The sequence below is a fragment of the Caloenas nicobarica genome, chromosome 2, assembly GCF_036013445.1.
Source record: "Caloenas nicobarica isolate bCalNic1 chromosome 2, bCalNic1.hap1, whole genome shotgun sequence".
NCBI lineage: Eukaryota > Metazoa > Chordata > Aves > Columbiformes > Columbidae > Caloenas > Caloenas nicobarica.
Genome location: NC_088246.1, coordinates 98,551,629 through 98,572,297, shown reverse-complemented (window position 1 = coordinate 98,572,297; position 20,669 = coordinate 98,551,629). Strand labels below are relative to the sequence as shown.

The following is a 20,669-nucleotide window of genomic DNA, read 5'->3' as shown; positions in this document are numbered from 1 at the left end:
AAGGACTCTCCTGAATAAGAGGAAGATCTCAGAGGTTAAGCAGTAAAAGGAAAACTTACGGCCTTTAGAACAAACTGAGCCTGCAGAACATTTTCACGTTCCCAGACCTCCCAGAAACCTACAAGCACATCAGACTGTGCTGGGGGAAGAGCACCTTGAGCTAATGCTGACCTGAAGTGCTAAGCCATATGGCCTGCTGCTGTGCCATACAGATGCCCCATCTCCAGCTGTCAGCTGAGTTTATTAGTTTCGGTATCACACCTCAGGAATAAAGTTACTTTGCTTTTGAATCCACACGGGCTCTCAAAGTACCAGGTATGCATGATTCTAGGTCACAGGGAAAAGTGCTGTGTAAATGTGTCACTGCAAGTTAGGTTTATGCTGTCTCTATTTAGGAATGCTGGATGAATGTGGACCACAGCAGGCACCAGGATGCTGGAAAATAAAACAGGTAAAATTTGTTTGATGACCTTGAGGTAAAAAGTATCATCTGCTCTGTTCCTAATCAACTGAGTCCTCTGGTGCTGATGAATTCATATGCAGGACTTCTCGTTTTTCAGTTTTTCTCTTGAGGACAAATCTTCCTTTTGTTAAATCAATATTATCTTTTTTTTTTTTTTTTTTTAATCTGAAAAATAGAATTCACTGGAAAGCTTGCTAGCTTCCTTCCTACCTTTCTTCCTCTCTCTCTTTCTTTCTCTCTTTCTCTTCTCCTGTCCTCTCTGTTTCTCTCCTCTTTCTCAGTTTGATATTTTGAAGGCTTTTTAACATTATAGGAATACCAAGTTTGGTCTTTGCCATTTAATTTTTTTCCTGGAGCAGCTCTGGGAAGTCTTGTGTTCTGGGTGTTCTGGCACTATTGCAAAAAGAATGAGGATCTTGAACAAAGACTTTCTTTGCCCAAAATTGTAATTAGTTGTTGAAGTTGCTAACAAAAGCAGAGGCAGATGAACAAAATGATTCTAGACATTAAAAAGCTTGTATGATGACAGATTGAAGAGATAGGCACTGTTTAGGGGAAAAAAACTAGGTAATTTTTTTCAGAAGAACAAACAGACTTATTAGAGCAATAAAAATTAGGTAAAAATAATATTAGCACAATTACTGTGTGTCATTGTGTAAATCAGTGTTGCACCTTTATGGTGAATACTTTGCTCTGTTGGCTAAGGTACCATCGCAAAAGTGAAGTGCTTTTTGATGTTTCTTAGCTCTTGCCACACTGAGGACAGCAAGACCCCATGAGTGGATGGAGTTGTTGATAAGAAAGTCCACATCTATTTACTGAACCTAGCTAATTCATGAGATTTACAAAGTGAATTTTGTCATCTTTTGTGAAAGTCCAAATAAATTATGTCTTCCGATCTTCTTGCATTCACTCTTTTGTTATCACACCCAACAATTAAAAAAATGTGAATAGCTTACAGAGGCACAGATTTCTTTTACAGAAGCCATGGTGATCTGTCTCAGTCATATTATTTTCAGCTGGGTCTTTTATAATTCTGGTTTTAATTAGCATTTCAACCAAATTTCTTGGTGCTAAAGTAAGAATTCTCAGCCATGAATTTCCCAAAATAACCTTTACTGTAAAACACCATTTGCAGCAGAGCTGTTCTCTGAGAGAACAGCTGTTTAATTTTGATTTCTGCTTGCCTTTTGAACCCTTTTGACTAATATTTTATTTTTCAATTCTTGTTTTCAAAAGTCAGCAAGCCATTTTTTTTCTATTCCTCCTCACCTCCCAGAGCTTAGTTTGCATCTACTTCCCTTGCAGCACTACATGAAAGACACTGGGTTTTACTGTAAACCCAAAGAAATTCTCCCAAGAAGAGGCCATAGACAGGAAGGCATTGCATATGGAGTAAAAAAAGGAGCAATGAAGAGACTGAGAGAGAACTCAACAATCAAGCTATGGAAAGGTACTGGTATGGCAAAGAGGGTGTCTTACTTTTCCAGTATGCAATGAATCTGTTCTAAGTACCTGATTTCTGATTCAGCTCTGCCTGTCATGGACATGTAGGACTCCTGCTGCTTCAGCAGTCTAGCTGAGTGCAGCAGGACATATGACTTGAACAAGGCCTTTTTTTTCAAGTGTTAATTTTTGCCATCCATTTACTCAAAAAATATCAGTTGCAGTATAGGTGAGGGACCCATTTTTTACAGGCTTTCAGGCTCTGTGCTGTTTATAGTTGCAAGCCTAGGAACCAAATTCTTAATCAGGGCAATACCTAGTCAAACATTTCGGACGAGTTTTCTTTTATCAAATACCAACTGTGGCAGTGGTTTAGAGACTTACTGGCCCAAATCACACCAAGGCAAACAAGGTTTAGGCTTCTAGTTACGTCACTGTCTTTGAAAATGCCTTTTAGGCCCAGAAGTCTTCTTGAAGCCATGCCAAAATGCTCCCTAAATCAAAGCCAAGATGCTGGCACAGCTTCTTCAGACAGATCTTAACCACAGGAATTTACCCCTCTGCAGTATTTTGATTCTGACCTGTCATCAAACCAGGTTCCCCAGCCAGTTTATTCAAACGGATGTTGTGTGATCTCCTATATATGCCTGTGGGCAGTACACCCATCAGCCAAGTGTCCCTGTCACTACATGATACACAATGGTTGGGGCTGCATACTGGAGAAAGTGCACACCGCAGTGCATCCTACAGGCTTGAACCCCTGGTCATCCAGGCTGGCTGGTGACCATCGCAGTTTCCTTCACAGTCCCACAGGAAATTATTTTTCTCAAATGGAAATGAAGGATGTCTGAGCTCACTGAAAGGGTGTCCTTACCTCAAATCCCTTGTGCTGACTCAGAGAGCACACATAGCTGATTTGTGAAGTGCACTCAATTTGCACATTGTTCTTGAGCTTTACCCTGAAAGTTAATGTGTTTACATTTTATATACAGGTCCCAGGATGAAATGGGCTGTGCTGTAATACTTGAAGCTAACTTTTGTCATATATGTCTTATTTGATAGAACTTCTTTATATGATTCTACTGAAATCTAGAGTTATATATCACATAGAATAATATGTACAAAAAAAAGAAAAGAATTTTTTAACTAGGAAGCTCAAAAAAAGCATGTTTAAAAGTACAGAATATTCAAGTACAGTAGCCAAAGTAACAATCTATCTTCTCTTGGTATGTAATCCAACCTTTGGTCCCTCAGATGAATTTCCTCTAATGTTGTTGTTGACCCCCAGGCATGTATTAAAGAACCAAGAAAGATCAAGTAATCAGCTCAAAAGTGCTCTGGAGAACTAATTTAAAAGAGCTTTGCTGTAAATATCAATAATGGAATAAAACAAATGAATTAAAATAATGAAATACACATTCTGCATGAAGGAAATAATTCCTGATATAGTTTTAATAAGAGTAGTGGAGAGAACAGTCTTACTGCTGATGCTTTCATATGCTTTAGGATATGAAGAGACAGAAACACAGTCAGTCCATGAAGAGATAGTTCTTGCCCAACTGCAGACGCTAAAGTTCAAGGGTCTCATTTTGTCTGTTAAAGAAGGGAAAAACATCACAGAATCCTTCCTTTATTATCTAGTCACAAGTATAAAGCTTCATTATTGCAAATATGACAAGCGGACGTATCTAATTTGCTCCTTGTCTTGTGGCTCATTGTGTGTAAAGTTCCACTTCATGTGTTTGCTCTATGGTTACCTATATTTTTAGTGGAAAGTGTTCACAAATCTGATAAGGTGCATAAATTCAATTGAAATACAAGAGGTGTTAGAAATTAAGCACCTATCCTGGGGGGGGTGAAAAATTATGTACAAGTGCATATGTCATATTAACTGTGTTTGTGCAAAACAAAAAACTTATTACACATTCTTACAAGAGTAATGCTGAACAATTTCTTAAATCAGTGTATTTACAGAATAAAGTTTTGTTAGTTTATGAAGAAAACTCACTAAACCTATAGTGAAGGATATCTGATATGTCTAACTGTTGAACTGAAGTTCGAACAAGAAGCAACTCAAAGTTCTTTTGGTGGGATTATTCCCTTCTGAAGGTCACAAAGGCAAATCCACCATTGCCAAGTCATGATGCTTCCGGCACACTATTATGTTCTAGAAAAAACTCAGCTAAGTGAAGTGAGTAGCAGCAGGCAAGGAAAAGAGTGAGAGAAAGGGAGAAACTTTTGGTTTACTTTTGTTTTGACAATCAAACAGCTTTAAAAAAACTAAAAGACCAGAACCCTATAGAAATTTTGGTGATCCCAGGAAAGAATAATTTGAGACAAAATGTCATAGTGGAAGCTGCTGGTTAATTAGTTGTTTTTTCTTCCCATCCTTATCACTTCCTATCTTTCATGTACAACGACTCCACTAAATGGGTCCCAGATGAAAATGTCGGGCAGTGTATTTGCATGAGAAATAAAATTTAAACATTGCGTACCTCTGGTGTTCAAGATAATGACATAACATAATTCTCAAACACTGTTTCAAAAAAACATGTTCAAAGGAGTCATGACCTTCTAGGACTTCACTAATTAGCAATTGGGGAACATCCAAAAAAGAAGAAAAAAGAGATCATTTCACTACTTTCCTTTTAGAGATGCGCTAAAAGGTCATGTGTTTTAAGGTTGAGCTGCATAAAGCAGAATTCATTGTCTCTTGATAAGAATGAAGAGATTTGTTCTTTTAAATTCCTGGAACCTACACTTCAAACATAAAATGTCTTTCTGAAAACTGAAGAAAATCTGTTGATTAATTTGTGTTGGCGTCAGTTTAACGGAGATCTTTTAGAAGATCTCTGTCAAGCTTTTTTTTTCTCCCAGATGTCTTACTACTAGTAAAAAAAGACAAGCTCTCCAAACCTTCCACAGAGTGAAGAGCCAGCCTATACATAGTATTTTAACCACAACAGGATCCCACCGTAGTACAGAGCATAGCCAAACACACAAAAAATTCAACAGTTTGTGTCATTCTCAAAACCATGTTGATATCAGAAGGAATCAAAGCACAACTCTTCAGCTAGTTTTCATTCTGCACTCCTCCTGATAGAAATGAGTCAGTTGTATGAGGAGAAATGTGCACGTGTTTGGACTTCTCATTGTCAAATTGGCAACCAGCCTTTCCCAGATGAAAGCATCTTAAAACCTGCACAGTTACAGGTTGAAAAGCTAAGGGCCAGATGGTCTGTATGCCCTTTCTTTAAGTAACATGAGGAAAGGCAGTGAACTTGGTTCCACTGGCAGTCTACTCTGGCATTGCTACAAAACCAGGAAAAGCAGTGAGACCATATGAATAAACCTAGATAGCATTTTTTAAAACAAGTTACACATAGCATTATGGGTTTTTTGCTTGTAGCAATATTCAAAGTAATATTTGAGGGAGTTCTTGTTTACCATTTATATATGAAGGACTAGTATTATGAAAAATCTTTCCTCCAAAACTCAAAGATTCTAGCTTGGAGTAAAGCTTGAAGGTAAAGAATAAAAAAAAAAAAAAATTAAAAAAACACTTAAAAAAAAAGAAAGTAGTAGTTCCTTAACTAAATGTAAGGAACACTGGAAGTTCAATATTGATTTAGAGGAAATATCAATTTAAAGGAAAATACGAAACTAAGAATTTCAATTACCCTTAACTACGCCCGTTAACGGGAGAGAACACAAAAATATTATAAAACTAGCTGAATGTGTACTATGTTGCATCAATTTTAAGTAGATTTTATTAACACCTCCTAGTGTCACTAAACACATGAACATGTAATACTTTTCCTGGGTATGACTACAGTTTTTCTGGGGTTTTTTTCTGTCTGCGTTTGGAAACACACAGACAACCTCACATGACTCTCTAACACACAATGGGGATAGTTGATTTTTCAGAGAAAGGAAACTACCTAGTTTGAAATGAATACAGAGAGGTCTCATCTGTTCATGAAGGTTATTTATTGGAGAAAGTGAGGCTCTCTGGTTTGGGAGTGGGGGATAGGCTTGATCTAGAAATGTGTTTCTGGGTCTACAAATGATGGATACACACATGTGCATAGACACAGAGGTGAATGAATGTATGAATGAATGAGAGAAAGCACAAAGCAGGTGAGCAGGTGCTCTCTAGTGTTAAAAGTAGTGATCAAACAGATGATGGCAACTACCAGAAGGGTAAAGGGTCTGGCAGAGTGACTTCAAAACTGCCTAAAAGAATTTTAAGTCTGACAGAAGTTTGAGGAAGGACCAGTAGAACTCCATTAATACACATCTACTCCAGATGAAGCACTCCCAGGAGCCTGCCTACAAGTACTCCACGGACACCAAAGTGCCCAAACCTACTTGTTGACTATTCGTGTCGGAAGAATCTTTTTTAATGTGAGCCCTTAACATAAAACAACTTTTCAGTTAAATCGTCCCACTTTTCCTTTAGTTTGTCCGTCACCCACTTTGAAAGCGTACCAGACGCTGAAGGGATTCAGCCTCCCACTAAATCTGAAGCAGTCTTTCCAAGACATGCTGGCCGAGTACAAAATCCAGAGGCAAAGACGTGGTTATTGACTGCCTGGCTCCAGAGGAGCCGGAGATGGGGGATGGGGAGCTCTTCTTCCCCCCCGGCAGTGTGCGAGGAGGGGGGAGCTGACCCCCCGAGCCAGCTCTTCCCCTGCGACGGCCCTGCCGGCCGCTCCCCAGGGCAGCTCTTCCCTCCCCGCCGCCGGTGGAGAGGGTTCGCCCCGGCATAGCCCGACATGGGCTGCTCGGTGCGGTGTCGGGGCGCCGCAAGAAGGGGCCGCGGGTCCGCGCAGGCGGCGGCCGAGAGCGCAGGCCGCTCCGCGGGGAAGCGCGGAGCGCTGCGTGGGGCGGCCAGCGGGGAGGTGCGAAGAGGGAAGGCGGCCACTCCGAGCCACTCGGGGCGAGAGACGGGATCTCCGTGCCTCTGCCTCCACCGCACGAATGGCTCGACAGCTCATTCAAAAACCGGATACACTGATTTTTTTTTTCCTCCCTTTCCCCCTGAAGAAGGAGGAACTATATCCCACCTGTGGATCGTACACTTGTTCTCTCCCTGAGAAACACTGTCTGCCTTTCAGGTGAAAATAGTAGGCTCCAGGAAAGCTTTGGACGTCTTTTATGTTATACTAACGGATACGTATTTGCTTATATTTCCCTAAGCTGAAAATGACTAAGACTCATAATAACAGTGTGACATATGGGAAGCAACTTTTGTAAGCGTCAGATCTGTATTTTAGAGATCTTCTTTAGTTTTTTTTTTTCTTCCCCTCCCCCCCCTTTTTTTAATTTTCAACACTGCCTCAAATAATGTCCCAAAAGAAGGGAGATAAATCCTCGTAAAGACGTGGCCGTTATTAGTGCAAACTGTTGAAGCTACAGAAGCTGGGGCGCGGGGGGAGGGCGGGGAAGAGCGGGAGAGAGGTGCAGAGAGGGGAAATAAGAAAGAAAAAAAAATGAAGCTGCAAGCAGGGGTTACATTTCATGTGTCTATTTGTGCGCGTTTGCATGTTATAGAGAGTCGTCTGAATTCTCAGCGCTCCCCTGGGCAGACCCTTCTTGCAGTGTATTTTGAAATTGAAATACACTATTCTACTCTTACCGAACTGAAAAGGTAAAAAAAAAAAAAAAAAAGGGGATAAGGGGGGAAAAAGTGACCATAACTCGTGCGAACAGTCCACCTTTTAGTGCAGGTATAACGGGGCGACAGTTAGATAATATTGTTAGTAAAAGTAATGACTGAAATATGAACAGAAACCTCAGGGAAGGAGCTTACATAAACAATTACGCTGCCAGTGCTCGGGAGCGCTGGAGAATTCATTGCCACAGCGCCCCCTCCCACACACAGTCTGAACTAAAGATTTTATCCTGAAGATGGGGAAAGAAAAGTTCTTTTTCCCTTGCTGTTTCTCCCGCTCTTTGCTTTAACCCTGTAAGCAGACCTACGGCAGAACGGCTCGTCCAGCTCACCAGGTCGCCCCTGCGAATCAGCTCGCTCAGAAAGAGCCTTGTCAAGCGGGCTCCTTTTACTAGAAAACTGGACAACTCCTCTTGCTCAGTTCGCTTGTGACATTTGTTATTTTTAAATACAATAGCCTATTATTTCACGTCGTTGTCTCCGGGAGATGGTGGCAGTCCCCCATTTCATGAGAGAAAGGAGAAAGCATTCCCAGACCATTGTGTGGTTATGTCACAGGAAACTGTTTCTGCTGCGCATTGTCTTACATCTCCAAACCTCACCAAGCTTCACTTCGCTCTGCTTAAAAAGTTGCTTTGACCAGTGTCATGACAATTGGGCAATGGGCATTGTCCGGGTAATAGGCGTGTGCGCCTCTCCGGGCCACAGCGAGCCTTCCTGAGGCGTGGCGATCTCTCCACGCCAACGAGATTTTAATTTCTTTTTTTTTTTTCTTCTCTTTTTTGTCTTTTACCTGAGCGGGAGCGGGGTGCTGAGCGAAGGGCCCCCATGCAGACGCCAGAGCGCCGGGCAGAGGCAGCCGCTGCTCGCAGCGAGCTCTCCGGCAGCGGGGGCACCGGTGCCATTCCCACAGACGTGCCTTTCAACTTCACTCGCCCGAAAACTTCAGCCTCTGCCACTAGTGCAAGTGGATGTAGCTAATAAATTACAAACGGCAAAACCTGTCTCCCAGGACGGCAATGAGCAATAGCTGAAAAGGGGAAGAGGGTGTCTGGGGGCGGGGGGGTGGAACTCGACTACCTTCTCAGCTGTGCTGGAGCAAACTGAATTAAAGAAGACAAGCGAAAGCACCGCTTAAAATCTGGGAAGGTAAACGCTGAACTAATGAATAGATTATTCAAATAAAAACGCAGTGTGTAAAGTCTTGATGTCTCTGTGTAGGCATGTTAATTTGCCACAGTTATTACCAATAAAAAGTGCATGTAATACCGTTCTACTGTTTAACAGCGCAAGTTAGACGGCTTTTTATTAGTAACGGGTAGTACTATGGGAAAATTAGATTTTGGCGACGAAGCCAGGAAGACGAAAACCCTCTTCCCTGCGAAAGGCATTCAAATCAAACAGAGATAACTCCAAGAAGTTACATACAGCCAGGTACACTGACCGATATGTAAAAACGTTATTGACACGGTTTTCTGGTTTGGTTATCGCAAAGACTTCGCCAGCTATATGTAAGTGACCCTACTAGCTATTCGTTCTCCACATCGTGCGGAGTCAAATTAGTGGTGTACTTACTGTGATAAAATGCATACCGTCTCCTTGCAGTGGGTAAATCCATTCCTTTCTGAAGCCATACAAAAAATATGCAAATCAAATCAACGCAAGAAGTTGTCTTTTGAAATGATAATATTTTACTCCATTAATCTCTGATTGCGAAATTAACCCCGTTTCTGGATATAAAACAATATTTTTGGACTGCACAAATTAAAAGAGAAATATAATCTGTTGCCCTTTGTGTTTGGGGGAAGGGGAGTAATGTTCCTGATTTAAACATTCCTCCTACCGAAATCACAAAAATATATTTTCATAGACGAAAGACATGCAGATGGAGGCAAAAATAACACCTACATTTTACACAGACTGGCACGTATACCTAGCGTGTACAACATGTATATGCGTGTAGATATGTGTGGAGATTTCTATCTCCCGTGTGTGTGTCTGCCTATCTACACACACCCTGAACTGAATTATATCAATTCTCCTGGGATCACGGTATTTATTTAAGTACTCTTCCCAGGTCATAACTGTAACACTCACTTAATAGCATTAATCCCTTGTTATAATGTAAACACAACTGCCATTGTATTCCCAATCTGTATTGTTCCACTAATTATTAAAGAGGAGGAACTAAAAGCAATCAATTCTCATAGATAAACACTTACTTACACCACTCCTGCTGGAAAAGAGCAGACTTGGCTTCCCAGATAAAAATGCAGAGAGTATAGCACATTTTGCAAGGCATTCAGGTTGACTTAGAGAGATTCATGTATGACTTTACAATGTTATAATTAATTTTGCATTCTCAGCTCTCCAGCTGCTGCTCTGTTCAGAAGCAGAGCTCATATACTTAGAAATCGGTCTGCGGAACACAGGAATTGACTATTCAGATGTAATCGCATGATATCGATTATTCCGTAGACCTACTGAAATATGAATGTGCTTTATATAAACCTCTTGGTTTTAGAGTTTCTATTTTTATTTAATATATGCGCATTAATTACCAAGCAGAGAAGCAAATGTCTTTTCCGTAATCTGTTGCACTGAGTTTACCAGTTGTTTATCACTCTCTTATCAGGAAGTCGGGAGTTAATGACAAGAAATACCTGTTGGTGTTAACCCCCTCCCCCTCACCTTGTTTTTTAAGGATTGTCTCTTCTACAGGCCACTTGATAGATCTGGACAGGAATTAATCCGGTATGTCTGGTGGCCAGATATCTGTTGCTGCGTGCAGGGGTAGGGGTAAACTAGTATGTGGGTTTCACAGGAGAGAAGGAGAGGAAGGGAGACAAAAAATTAGATAGAAAAAGAAAATGGAAAGCTCGGATTTCTTCAGACAGTATGCAGTATACGCATCTCGATAATTGACTGTAGTTTCAATACGGCATTTTCCCCGCTGTGTCTGCAAGGCTAGCGTTTCGAAGTGTAGATTTTTATTAGCTGCATGTTTAACTGATTTACAATGGGCTGCCTTGCCACCCGCAATTCTTCAGCTATTTGCCATCTCCTCTCCTGTCACTGGCGAGCCGATTGTCCGGCGTACCTCATCAAACGGGTGTTCTCCATCCTACCTAACTGAAATTACCAGAGGTATTCCATGAAGAAGTCGGCCGTAAACGTCGAGCGACTTCATTTTGTTAAATACGGGCTAACTGCTCACTCCCAGATGTTGGAAAACTAAAACACGCGGTTTGATGAACACTTTTTTTCTTATTTTCTCTTTTTGTTCTTTTTTTTTTTTTTATGTGAGCCCCTAAACGTTTTTTTTTTTTCTTTTTTTAGCTTATCCCGGGCTCCTAAGCCTGCGCGGGCTGGGGGTGAAGGGCTGGCGGGAAGCGCGGTGGCTCCCAGCCCTGTGGCCCCGGCGGCCCCGTCCCTACCTGCCGGCCTGATCCTGCCCCGCCCGGGCGGCAGCGGCGTTGCGGGGCGCAGGTGCGGGCCGGGAGGCGCGGAGCGGCCTAGCGCGCCTCGACCCCGCCGGCAGCCGCTCGGTGGGCTGGGCAGGGCCCAACGCCGTGCCCTGAGGCTGAGGAGGTGGGGATTGGAGGAGAGAGAAGGGAGCAGAGGCCCAGCGCTGTCGCGGGTGGGAGCGGGACACACGGGACCGCCCGCTGCTGCCTTCCTGCACCGCGCCTTGTCCCGGGAGGCAAAGGCCAGAGCTCGAGTGCGGGCAGCTCACCACCGGTTCCTGAAGAGTCCCTCAAGACTAATAATTACAAAAATGCATGCGCACATATATGCATCTATTTCTGTTTGCGTCGAGAAGATCGGTGCCTTCGTGTCGTCCTCCCGGAGGAGGCAATGGCTAGAAGCTGATGGTGGTTAGGGCCGAAGGGAGGGGGCGGAGGAAGAGATTACATTATTTGGGAAATTAATTACGTCGTGATCGTATTCCAGGAGATTTATCTGACCTGCCAGATAGGTGGGGAAAGGCAGCTAGCCCCCAGGAAGGAGTCACCCAGGCCACCTCCCCACGCACCAGACGAGCAAGAATACAAATGAAAGAAATATGAGGGTTCTTTTTCTTTTCCCTTCCTGTGCAAACGCGCTCCATGACTAGATCTTGACTGCTTGTGGCAACTTATAAAACTATAAAGCTCTCGCTGCCAGGAACAGCGCGACTCTGGATCTGCTGATTTGAGCAGTTGCTCTTCTTCCCTACCATATAGGGCAGTACTTTTACAAAGTGCTCTTCCCTTCTACACTGCCCAGCTCCGTCGAGCCTGGCCCTACATATCCACACGCGTGCAAATGCACACATCTACGATACGTGTGCGTGTATATAGCGCTTCGGCGAGTGCGTACGTGAAGGGATGCATATATTTATAACACGTACTCTTTTTCCTTTCCCGCGTGGGTATAGAAAGAAGGAGAAGGGGGATGTAATCGAGAGTGTGCGAAAGAGTATTTATGGCTCCGCGAGTCCTGAGAGGAGCTGATGAGCAGCATCATCGTTTGGCTTCAGCAGGGTGCTCGCAGTCAGAGAGGTTGGCTTGCATTACAAAGCCTGCCTTCGCTGCTTCCTTGCCTGCCTGCCTGCCGGCCGCGGGAGGAGACGGGCCGGAGAGGGAGGGGGCGGGCCCGCCGCGCTATGCAGATGAGCGGCGGTGACGGACAGCTCTGTTTTCCAATGTCCCTCAGAAACTCGAGTGCTCCTTCCCTCAACTCTTCACTTCAGACTCTATACTTCCCCCAAAATACAGGCTCGCAGGCGCTGGGGGAGCTGGCTGGCTGGCTGGGAGAACTCCATATGCAGCAGTCACTTTTCTGATTTCGGGGGCTCGCTTCTCTCTCTCTCTCTCTCTCTCTCCCTTTCTGTTTCTCTCCCTTTCTCTCTCTGTCTTTTTTAATTAACCGTCTCCTCTTCCGTCTTTCCCAGACGCCCTTTCCCTCCCGGTTAGGTTTCTGACCGCTCGATTTATTTTCCCTTTTTTGGCGGTGTTCTTTTTTTTTTTCCCTCCTGTTTGTTTTTATTCTGACCGGGTGCGCATGGAGGGGAGCATATAACAATTCTGATTCTCTACATAACTGCACAGAGCCAACCGGAGGGAGAGAGAGAGAGAGAGAGAGAGAGGGAGGGAGGGAGGGAGGGAGGGTGGGAGGGCGGGCGGGAGAGAGGGAGAGCACGAAAGCAGCGCCAGGAGCAGCGGCAGCAGCAGGGCCGGTCACCCTCGCCCCCTCCCTGCTCCTGTGCACGCCAGTGCAAGCCATGTCCTATCCTCAGGGTTACCTCTACCAGCCCCCCGGCTCGCTGGCTCTGTACTCCTGCCCGGCGTACGGGGCGTCGGCGCTGGCGGCCCCCAGGAGCGAGGAGCTGGCCAGGTCTTCGTCGGGATCGGCGTTCAGCCCTTACCCGGGATCGGCAGCTTTCACCGCCCAGGCGGCGGCCACAGGCTTCACCAGCCCGCTCCAGTACTCCACAGACCCCGCCACGGGATTCCCCTCCTACATGGTAACTACCGAAGAGAAACCCTCTCCTTCTTCATTAGCATCCGCATTCTCATCCTCATCATCTTCAGCCTCTCTTCTCACACACTCACCATCAGCCCCGACACCACGTCGCACAGCCGGGCGCCCCGCACCGCGGACGCGCTGCTGGCGCCAGTCGCGTACCGAACTGCGAGCAGCCTCGCAGCCCAGCCGGGGCCGGCGGAGACTCGCGGAGCCGGGCGGAGGGGAGCGGAGTTGGGGCCGGGGCCGGGGCTGGGGCCGGGGAGCCGTTCCACTCCGCGCCCCAGTCGAGAGCGCTGCCGGCGGGCCTGGGACCCGGGCTCACCCTCGGTTCGCGGAGCCGTGCGGGAGCCCTGATTAAAGAAATACAGATCGTCTCAGTCAGTTGAGTTGGATGCTTTCGTTCTCGCCCCCCGCCATCCCCGCTTTCTCTCTCACTTTTTTTTTTCTTTTCTCTGTGGTAGGATAGGGGAGAGTTGTGGGGGGTTTTTTCCTTCCTTTTTTCTCTTTTCCCTCCTCTTCTTTTTAAGTCGGTGTTCAGAGCCGCTGCGAGCTTTATCTCCGTGTGGTTTTATTTACTTTCAGTGTGTTTTGTGCTAATGGTTTAACTGGATTTTAGGAATGAAAAGGAGCATCTGTTTGCGATCTGTGAGCTTCGCTTAAGCCCAAGATGGTTGTGGTGGCCGCAGTTTCGAATTTCACTTTCTTCTTATTAGTTAAAAGGAGAATTTGGAATTGCGTGTGTGTGTATTCCGTGCATAAACTATATAAATAAAACCATAAACTATATAAATAAACTGCACGTTTAGATGGTTATATAGTTTTATAAACACACACACAGAGTCAGACACGTATCTAGTCCGTACACACAAAGACCTGTGCCCGGAATTTAAGACTGGAGCCTCTGTCGAGATCCTAGAGGGGATGGCAGCGACGTAGTTCTCTCTCCCGGCAAAGTGACAGGGAAACTACTTGCTTTCTGTCTGTAAAATAAGGTGCATAAATTGTCATGCAGTCTTTATTCGGGATGGTATAAAAGATCTGAGGATCTCGCTTGGTTGTTTTTCCTGTTGAGAAGCAGTAGGCGAGTGGCTGGAAGTTGCAGCGAGGTTGTGAACTGTGCGGGATATTGGGTGATGTTGCGTCTGTGACTCGCCGATCTGTGGAATTCAGAGACGTGCTGAAAGTTAGCGAGCTCCTTAGCGATATCTTTAACTTTTCTTGCATTATGCAGACTTAAATAAGCGCAATTTAAACGTTAAAGGGCGAATTAAAATGCTAATTACATCGCATTTGAACAATTCGAAACGGTGCATATCTTCTGATTTGCAAATTGGATTTGCAATGCATTAGTGCAGTGAATTGCTAAGTGGCGGCTTTGTTGTATTTTCTATAGCAAAAAAGGAAACATCTTTTGAACCTTTGAGAGAAATGTAGATATCAAGACACTACCTGTAGGGCCTTTAAAATGTCTGCGCGGTTCAAAAATTATATTGGGAAATATTCAATTACAAGGAGTTGAAATTAGTCAGAAAGATTAAAACATCGCCGATTTTAAGCGCGTGTGCCTGTGTCTGTCTGCTGGGCGGAGGAAGGGGGGGGGAGGAATCGCAACTTAATGGCCTTTGGGTGCTGCTTTTCCCCCTCATAGAATATGGATACAAGACACCATCCCGGGGAAATACAAATATAACCACCGATCTCGCCTTGACAACTTACTAATGGCTATCAGCAATAACAAATTGCCAACCCCATCGTTTTGTTCTGTCCAGGGCTCCCCTTACGACGCCCATACGACGGGGATGACCGGAGCCATCAGCTATCACCCGTACGGCAGCCCTGCCTACCCCTACCAGCTCAACGACCCCGCATACAGGAAAAACGCCACCCGCGACGCCACGGCCACGCTGAAGGCCTGGCTGCAGGAGCACCGCAAGAACCCCTACCCCACCAAGGGCGAGAAGATCATGTTGGCCATCATCACCAAGATGACCCTCACCCAGGTCTCCACCTGGTTCGCCAACGCCCGCCGGCGGCTCAAGAAGGAGAACAAGATGACCTGGGCCCCCCGGAACAAAAGCGAGGATGAAGACGACGACGAAGGCGACGGGGCGAGGAGTAAAGATGAGAGTCCCGAGAAGATGCCCGAGAGCAATGAAACCTCTGCAGAGGACGAAGGTGGGCGCCGGGTGACCGCGGCCGCGGTGGGGTGGTCCCATCCCGCCTCTTCGCGTCCTCCCGGGAGCGGGGTAGCAGGGAAGGGGGATGGGGGGCTGCGTTAACAAAAGCTACCCAAACCGCGTCCTGTCCCCTCGCCTCCGGCTTCTCCGGGCGCTCGTCGCCTCGCAGCCCGGTGGCCGGGGGCGGGCGGGGGGCGGCGGGCGGAGGTGCCGCGGCGGGCGGCGGCGCCTTGCAGGGAGCAGGCGGAGAGGTGCGGAGCGCCGCAGCGGAGCTAGCCCGTGGGGATGGATGCTCCTCGAAACGGGATTGCACAGAAAAGGCTGGGACGGCTAGCGTCTCCCTGCCCGCCGCCGTGGTGGTGGTGGTGCTTGCTTCTCACCCGCCTCTCTTTTGCCGCCCCCCCCCTGACTCTGCCTTTCTGTGCCCGGCGGGCCCTTGCAGGGATCAGCTTGCAAGTCGACTCGCTGACGGACCACTCGTGCTCCGCCGAGTCGGACGGCGAGAAGCTGCCCTGCCGAGCGGGCGACCCCCTCTGCGAGTCGGGCTCGGAGTGCAAGGACAAGTACGAGGACATCGAGGAAGAGGAGGAGGACGAGGAGGAGGAGGAAGACATCGAGGAGGACGACGGCGGCGGCGGGGAGCGCGACCCGCCGGCCAAGCCCGCCACCTCCTCGCCGCTGGCGGCCGTGGAGGCCCCGCTCCTCGGCCATCCGCACGCCGACGCCGCCCGCAGCGCCAGCAAGGCGGCGCTGGGCGGCCGCGCCTCCCCTGGCCCCCCGACGCCGGCCAGCAAGCCCAAGCTCTGGTCACTGGCCGAAATCGCCACCTCGGACCTCAAGAGCCAGAGCCTGGGACAAGGCTGCCAGTCTGCGCCGCTCTCCTCGGCCACCCCCGCCTCCGTCCCGCACAGCGCTGCCTACTCGCCCTCCTCCATCCTAGGGAGACATATTTATTACACCTCACCTTTTTATAGCAATTATACAAACTATGGGAACTTTAACGCTCTGCAGAGCCAGGGAATCCTGAGATACAACTCCGCAGCAGTGGCTTCAAACGAGGGACTAAGTCAGACTGTCCTAAATGCCAGCTCTGTTCACAAGCAGAGCAGTGACTCTTTGAAAACGATCACTAACCAGCTAGAACAACATTACAGGCCCTCTAGTTATGACTCTAAGAAAGGTAGGTGACTCGTTTCTGCACTTTCTTCCCCCTTCTCCCTCGCTCTCCTTCCCCGACTCGTACAAGTCCATTATAAGCTGTAATCACTGAAATCTTCTCTGGAGAAAACTGAGCGCACTGTCAGGACTACCACCGCCGGGTGAAGATGGGCAATAGTATAACCTGGTGATTAAAAACGGCATGTCGCCGTCGTATCGATACCTGCCTCTAGGAACCGAGAGAGGAAATGTAAAAGACGACTTTCAGATCAGTGTTACAGGCTGCAGATGCAGCTTTTAAAAGTCGTTTTTAAGTGGAAAACTACACACGAATATATGCAGAGAGCACTGGTGCCATTCCCCGTATTTTTTTTTTTTCTGACAAACTGGTTTTGTTCTCTTTGTTTCCAGTATTCTCACTTTTCTTTGCAGCTTTGGGTTCAGGTAATTGCTGACCTTGGACGTGAAATTACATGGAGCGTGTCATTTTTAACTCTGTATTATTTTTTTCGAAGAAGTTTTCTACTAATATAATTGTCAGCTTGTTCTAACAAAACACTCGGAAAAGGGGCAATTATAAAATAGAGACCAGCCTTTTAAACGACTCAGTTACGAATTGCGTGCGAGTGAGGGTTGGGACCTACACAAACTGTATAATCTAGTTAGCTGGCTGTGTTCTGTGACTAACTGACGGTTATATTTTGACAGATCCCACTGAAGTCTGCACAGTAGGAGTACAACCATACCTATAGAAGTGCAATCACACAGCAATGCAAGTAAGTGAGAACATTTTCTATTACCCTGATCATTTGGCGTCATGTCTAAGACATGCTGCACAGTTGTAGACTTGCTTAGCGTTATATTTTTTGCTTCATTGTTTAAGATTCTGATTACAAACTAAGCCACACTTTTCTGCTGGTGGTTTTGTTTGTTTGGCTTGGTTTTGTTTTGTTTTTAAGCTCTCATTATGTCTTTTCCTTCTCGGGTTTGTTTTCATTTTTAAGTCAGGTTAGACAGTTCCCCCACCTTGCATAGTCTTCACTTGTGTAAGACAAAGCCGTAAGGACTATTTAAATGTTACGGAAAGAAAGCTTCAGAAAAAATATCTTTGAAGTTATTGTTGTTTAAAAACAAAGTGCTTGTGCTCACGTGGCAGTGCTAGAATTGTACATTCTGATTGATGCTTCACGCAGTGACCGTGTATTTAAAATAGAAAGGGACAGTTCCACTGTTAGAGACCGACATGCATCTTAAGCAGGGCATGTTAACTGTTATCTGTGTTTTGCCTCTTGCCTAGCTAATAATGCCATTCTTAATACCTCCACTATTTAGGGCTAAATAAGCAGCAAAAAGTCGCCCTGCCGGTATTTTTTCAACTAATTATTTTCTTAGAAGTCGAGTAAGAATTTTGCCGTACTTTTTTTTTTTTTTTTCCTCCGTTTGATGGTGTTAGTGTGTAATTGAAGGATTTTTGGATGATCTGGTTTTTTCCTTGGTCCACAGGTAGGTGTCACAATTGCTTTGAAAAAAGTCAGCAAGCCATCATCTCTCCCTGAGCTAATATATATAACAAATCTCTAAATCCGGATCACATCTTGTGCCACTGTATAAAAGAAGACCACAGAGCACTATTAAATCTTCAGACTCTAATTATTAAACCAGAATTTTGTTGGACATATGTGAGTTTTCTGGTATAGTATAGTTTCCCCCATGTATGTGTGACTTTTAAAAGCAGATCTGTTTTTCTCAGGATATCTCGAATTGATCACTTCATTGCCACGGTATATATTCGATAGGTGTGATAGGATTTATTGTAAAATTTATTTGTAAAAGATGTATACAGTAGAGATAATAAAGACGTGATTGGAGAACTTGAGTCCTTACAAAGTGGAAACAAATTTGATATTTATTTTTGTAACGATATAAAGCTTCTAGTAATTTATGCAAGTTGTATTGCAATGGAATCTGAACTTTTTGTAAATAAATTTTGCCTGGTTTTTATTTGAAACATTGATGGTTATACAATCTTTGGTTGTTTAACGAGAATTCTTTACTAATTTATATCTCTAATTGTAAATAAAAACAGACTAGTCTGCAACAATATGGTGTTTTTCGTTCATTTCCCCCAAAATAATAATCTATTATTTAGAAAATGACGAAAGTTATAATTTCATTAGTAGAGCTTAGACCATAAAATGAGTACGCAAATATATGTTTTGCATAAATTAATTCATCCTGGGTTGTTCCGTTATACTTCAGCTTTAAATATACACGTGTGCAAATACGTATTTGTATATATACTTGCATATGTGATGTGAATACATGCATGTTTCTTAAAAGCTATTTATGTTGGGTGTGAAGTAGCTCTTTATTTGAGTTAACATTCTTTAAATCCACCATTTAAAAACCCAAACAAACAGAAAACACAACAAAACAAGGAATTATAATCAGCTATGGCTTATTTCTAATTTCTTTGTTTCTGCGTCTGACTGAATTATGCAAAGGGGCGGGGATGGGGGAGATAAAAAAGTCCAATTCCTGATTTTTATGATTTTTTGCTTTTTTCTTTGTATCAGTAAACCCTATTTTTACAGTCGCATTGGAAATACGCTTTGATTTGGCTCATAAAATCAGCTAACTAATCATTTTAATTTTTAGTAAAATAATGGGAATCCTCATATAATATAATTTCAGAAAAGAAACGAACAATCATTTATTTTCCCCAAAAGATAAATTGAGTGAATATAACTTACGGTTATAAAACAAGAATAATAGCTTCTTAGATTGCCCTTTAATCAATCATACACTTATTTTTCAAGGGGCTCATCTATTTTATTCCATGATTAATAATGTTCCAGCGTGAGAGCATTATTAGATCCCAGCAGGGGAGATCCTGAATGCTTTTAGCTGCTTTGGAATGGTCAGTTGGGGTTCATTATGGTCTGATATTGAACAATTTATAAAATCTTGTCTAAACATCTGCCAGCTCAGATAGGCCGATGTGTCTGAAGATGGGAAATTGCTGGACCAGTTGATATTGACAAACGGATCTCTCTCCAGTGGCTTTTTGTTCAGTGAAAATTAGTGGCCCCTTGCTCGGGTCTTGTTAGAAAGGGCATTTGAAAGTGATCTTAGATACTTAAGGCATCGGCCTTGGGAATGTTAACTGGATAAAGAGCCATGCTAGTCTTGGAGTCAGGAAATATGTTGTGATTATATTAAATAGGGGGAAAGGAAGCTGTTTTTCTTAAATACATATACACAATTCCCATGATACATCTTACCACCCCCAACCCCCCGTCCCCTGCCCCAGCTCTCATATTTTACCCCTATAAAGACGTCTAACCGATTGATAAAATGCATGTGTTTTTCAGCTGATAGGGCAGAAATTAATATTTGAATTCTGGAAAACTCTGGGACCCATCTAGCTAAATATAAAACACTGAAGACCCTTGCAGCTGGAGGCCTACCCATCTTCTTATGTTGTCTGTAGAATGATGCTTCTTTGCTCCTGTAACATTCTGTTTTTCACTGAGGTAGAATGCAATTGTATCTATGCGCATTGGTGTCGTACAGTTAGTCAAACAGCCAACAAGTAATTCAGATTTTTCCCGCCAGTTTAGCGCATGAAGTAGATGCTCATATTTACTATAATCATCCTCGACAGTCTTTACTATGCACTCTAGGAAGATTTTACGGAGGCACTATTTATGTCGGGGGAGACGCCTGAACTTTCTTTTGCCCACTCTTGCTCCTACTCCATCAGCCCCCACCACCCACGTTTTGTGTTCCAGGGCTCTGTGGGACACAACGTGTACATTTCAATTGGTAAAAACCAAAAGCTGTGGCAGAGATTAAAAAAGGCTAACGACATTCCTTTGATGTTTATACGCCCAAAGACTTATAAAAGATTTCCATAATTTACCCACCCTTGCTAGTATTTAGACCTGGATTTCTTTCTGGAAAGAAAAGTAGAAAGACTTGGAAAACTCGCTTTAAAGTATTCACTATGTATGTAAAACCCAATGGACTTCTCTCATCCTCTGAGAAATTCACGAACTGTTAATGGATGCAGATGGGCGACACGCAAATGATTTGGCAAATAAACTTACTTTTTAAACAAGAAATTAATGGGCAAGAACTGCATATTCAACGTCATTTCAGATTTAATAATCAAAATTGAAAGCAGGAGGAAAATGTAGTCTTGCTAGATTGTTGGCACAAACAATGCGATTAT

At 44.5% G+C, this 20,669-nt stretch overlaps 1 protein-coding gene across 1 annotated transcript; it reads left to right on the top strand.

The window, feature by feature from the left end:
- Positions 1 to 12,852: 12,852 nt before the first annotated feature.
- Positions 12,853 to 17,988, top strand: IRX2 (iroquois homeobox 2). Its single transcript, XM_065629593.1, has 5 exons — positions 12,853 to 13,095; positions 14,867 to 15,272; positions 15,717 to 16,454; positions 17,141 to 17,208; positions 17,936 to 17,988. The coding sequence occupies exons 1-4, from the start codon at positions 12,853 to 12,855 to the stop codon at positions 17,182 to 17,184; spliced, it is 1,431 nt and encodes a 476-aa protein (XP_065485665.1). The 3' UTR covers positions 17,185 to 17,208; positions 17,936 to 17,988.
- Positions 17,989 to 20,669: the final 2,681 nt, after the last annotated feature.

Coding starts and splice junctions, on each gene's coding strand:
- IRX2 (XM_065629593.1), top strand. CDS start 12,853: ATGTCCTATCCTCAGGGTTACCTCTACCAGCCCCCCGGCTCGCTGGCT. Junction 15,273..15,716: donor AACCTCTGCAGAGGACGAAG/GTGGGCGCCGGG, acceptor GGGCCCTTGCAG/GGATCAGCTTGCAAGTCGAC. Junction 16,455..17,140: donor TAGTTATGACTCTAAGAAAG/GTAGGTGACTCG, acceptor ATATTTTGACAG/ATCCCACTGAAGTCTGCACA.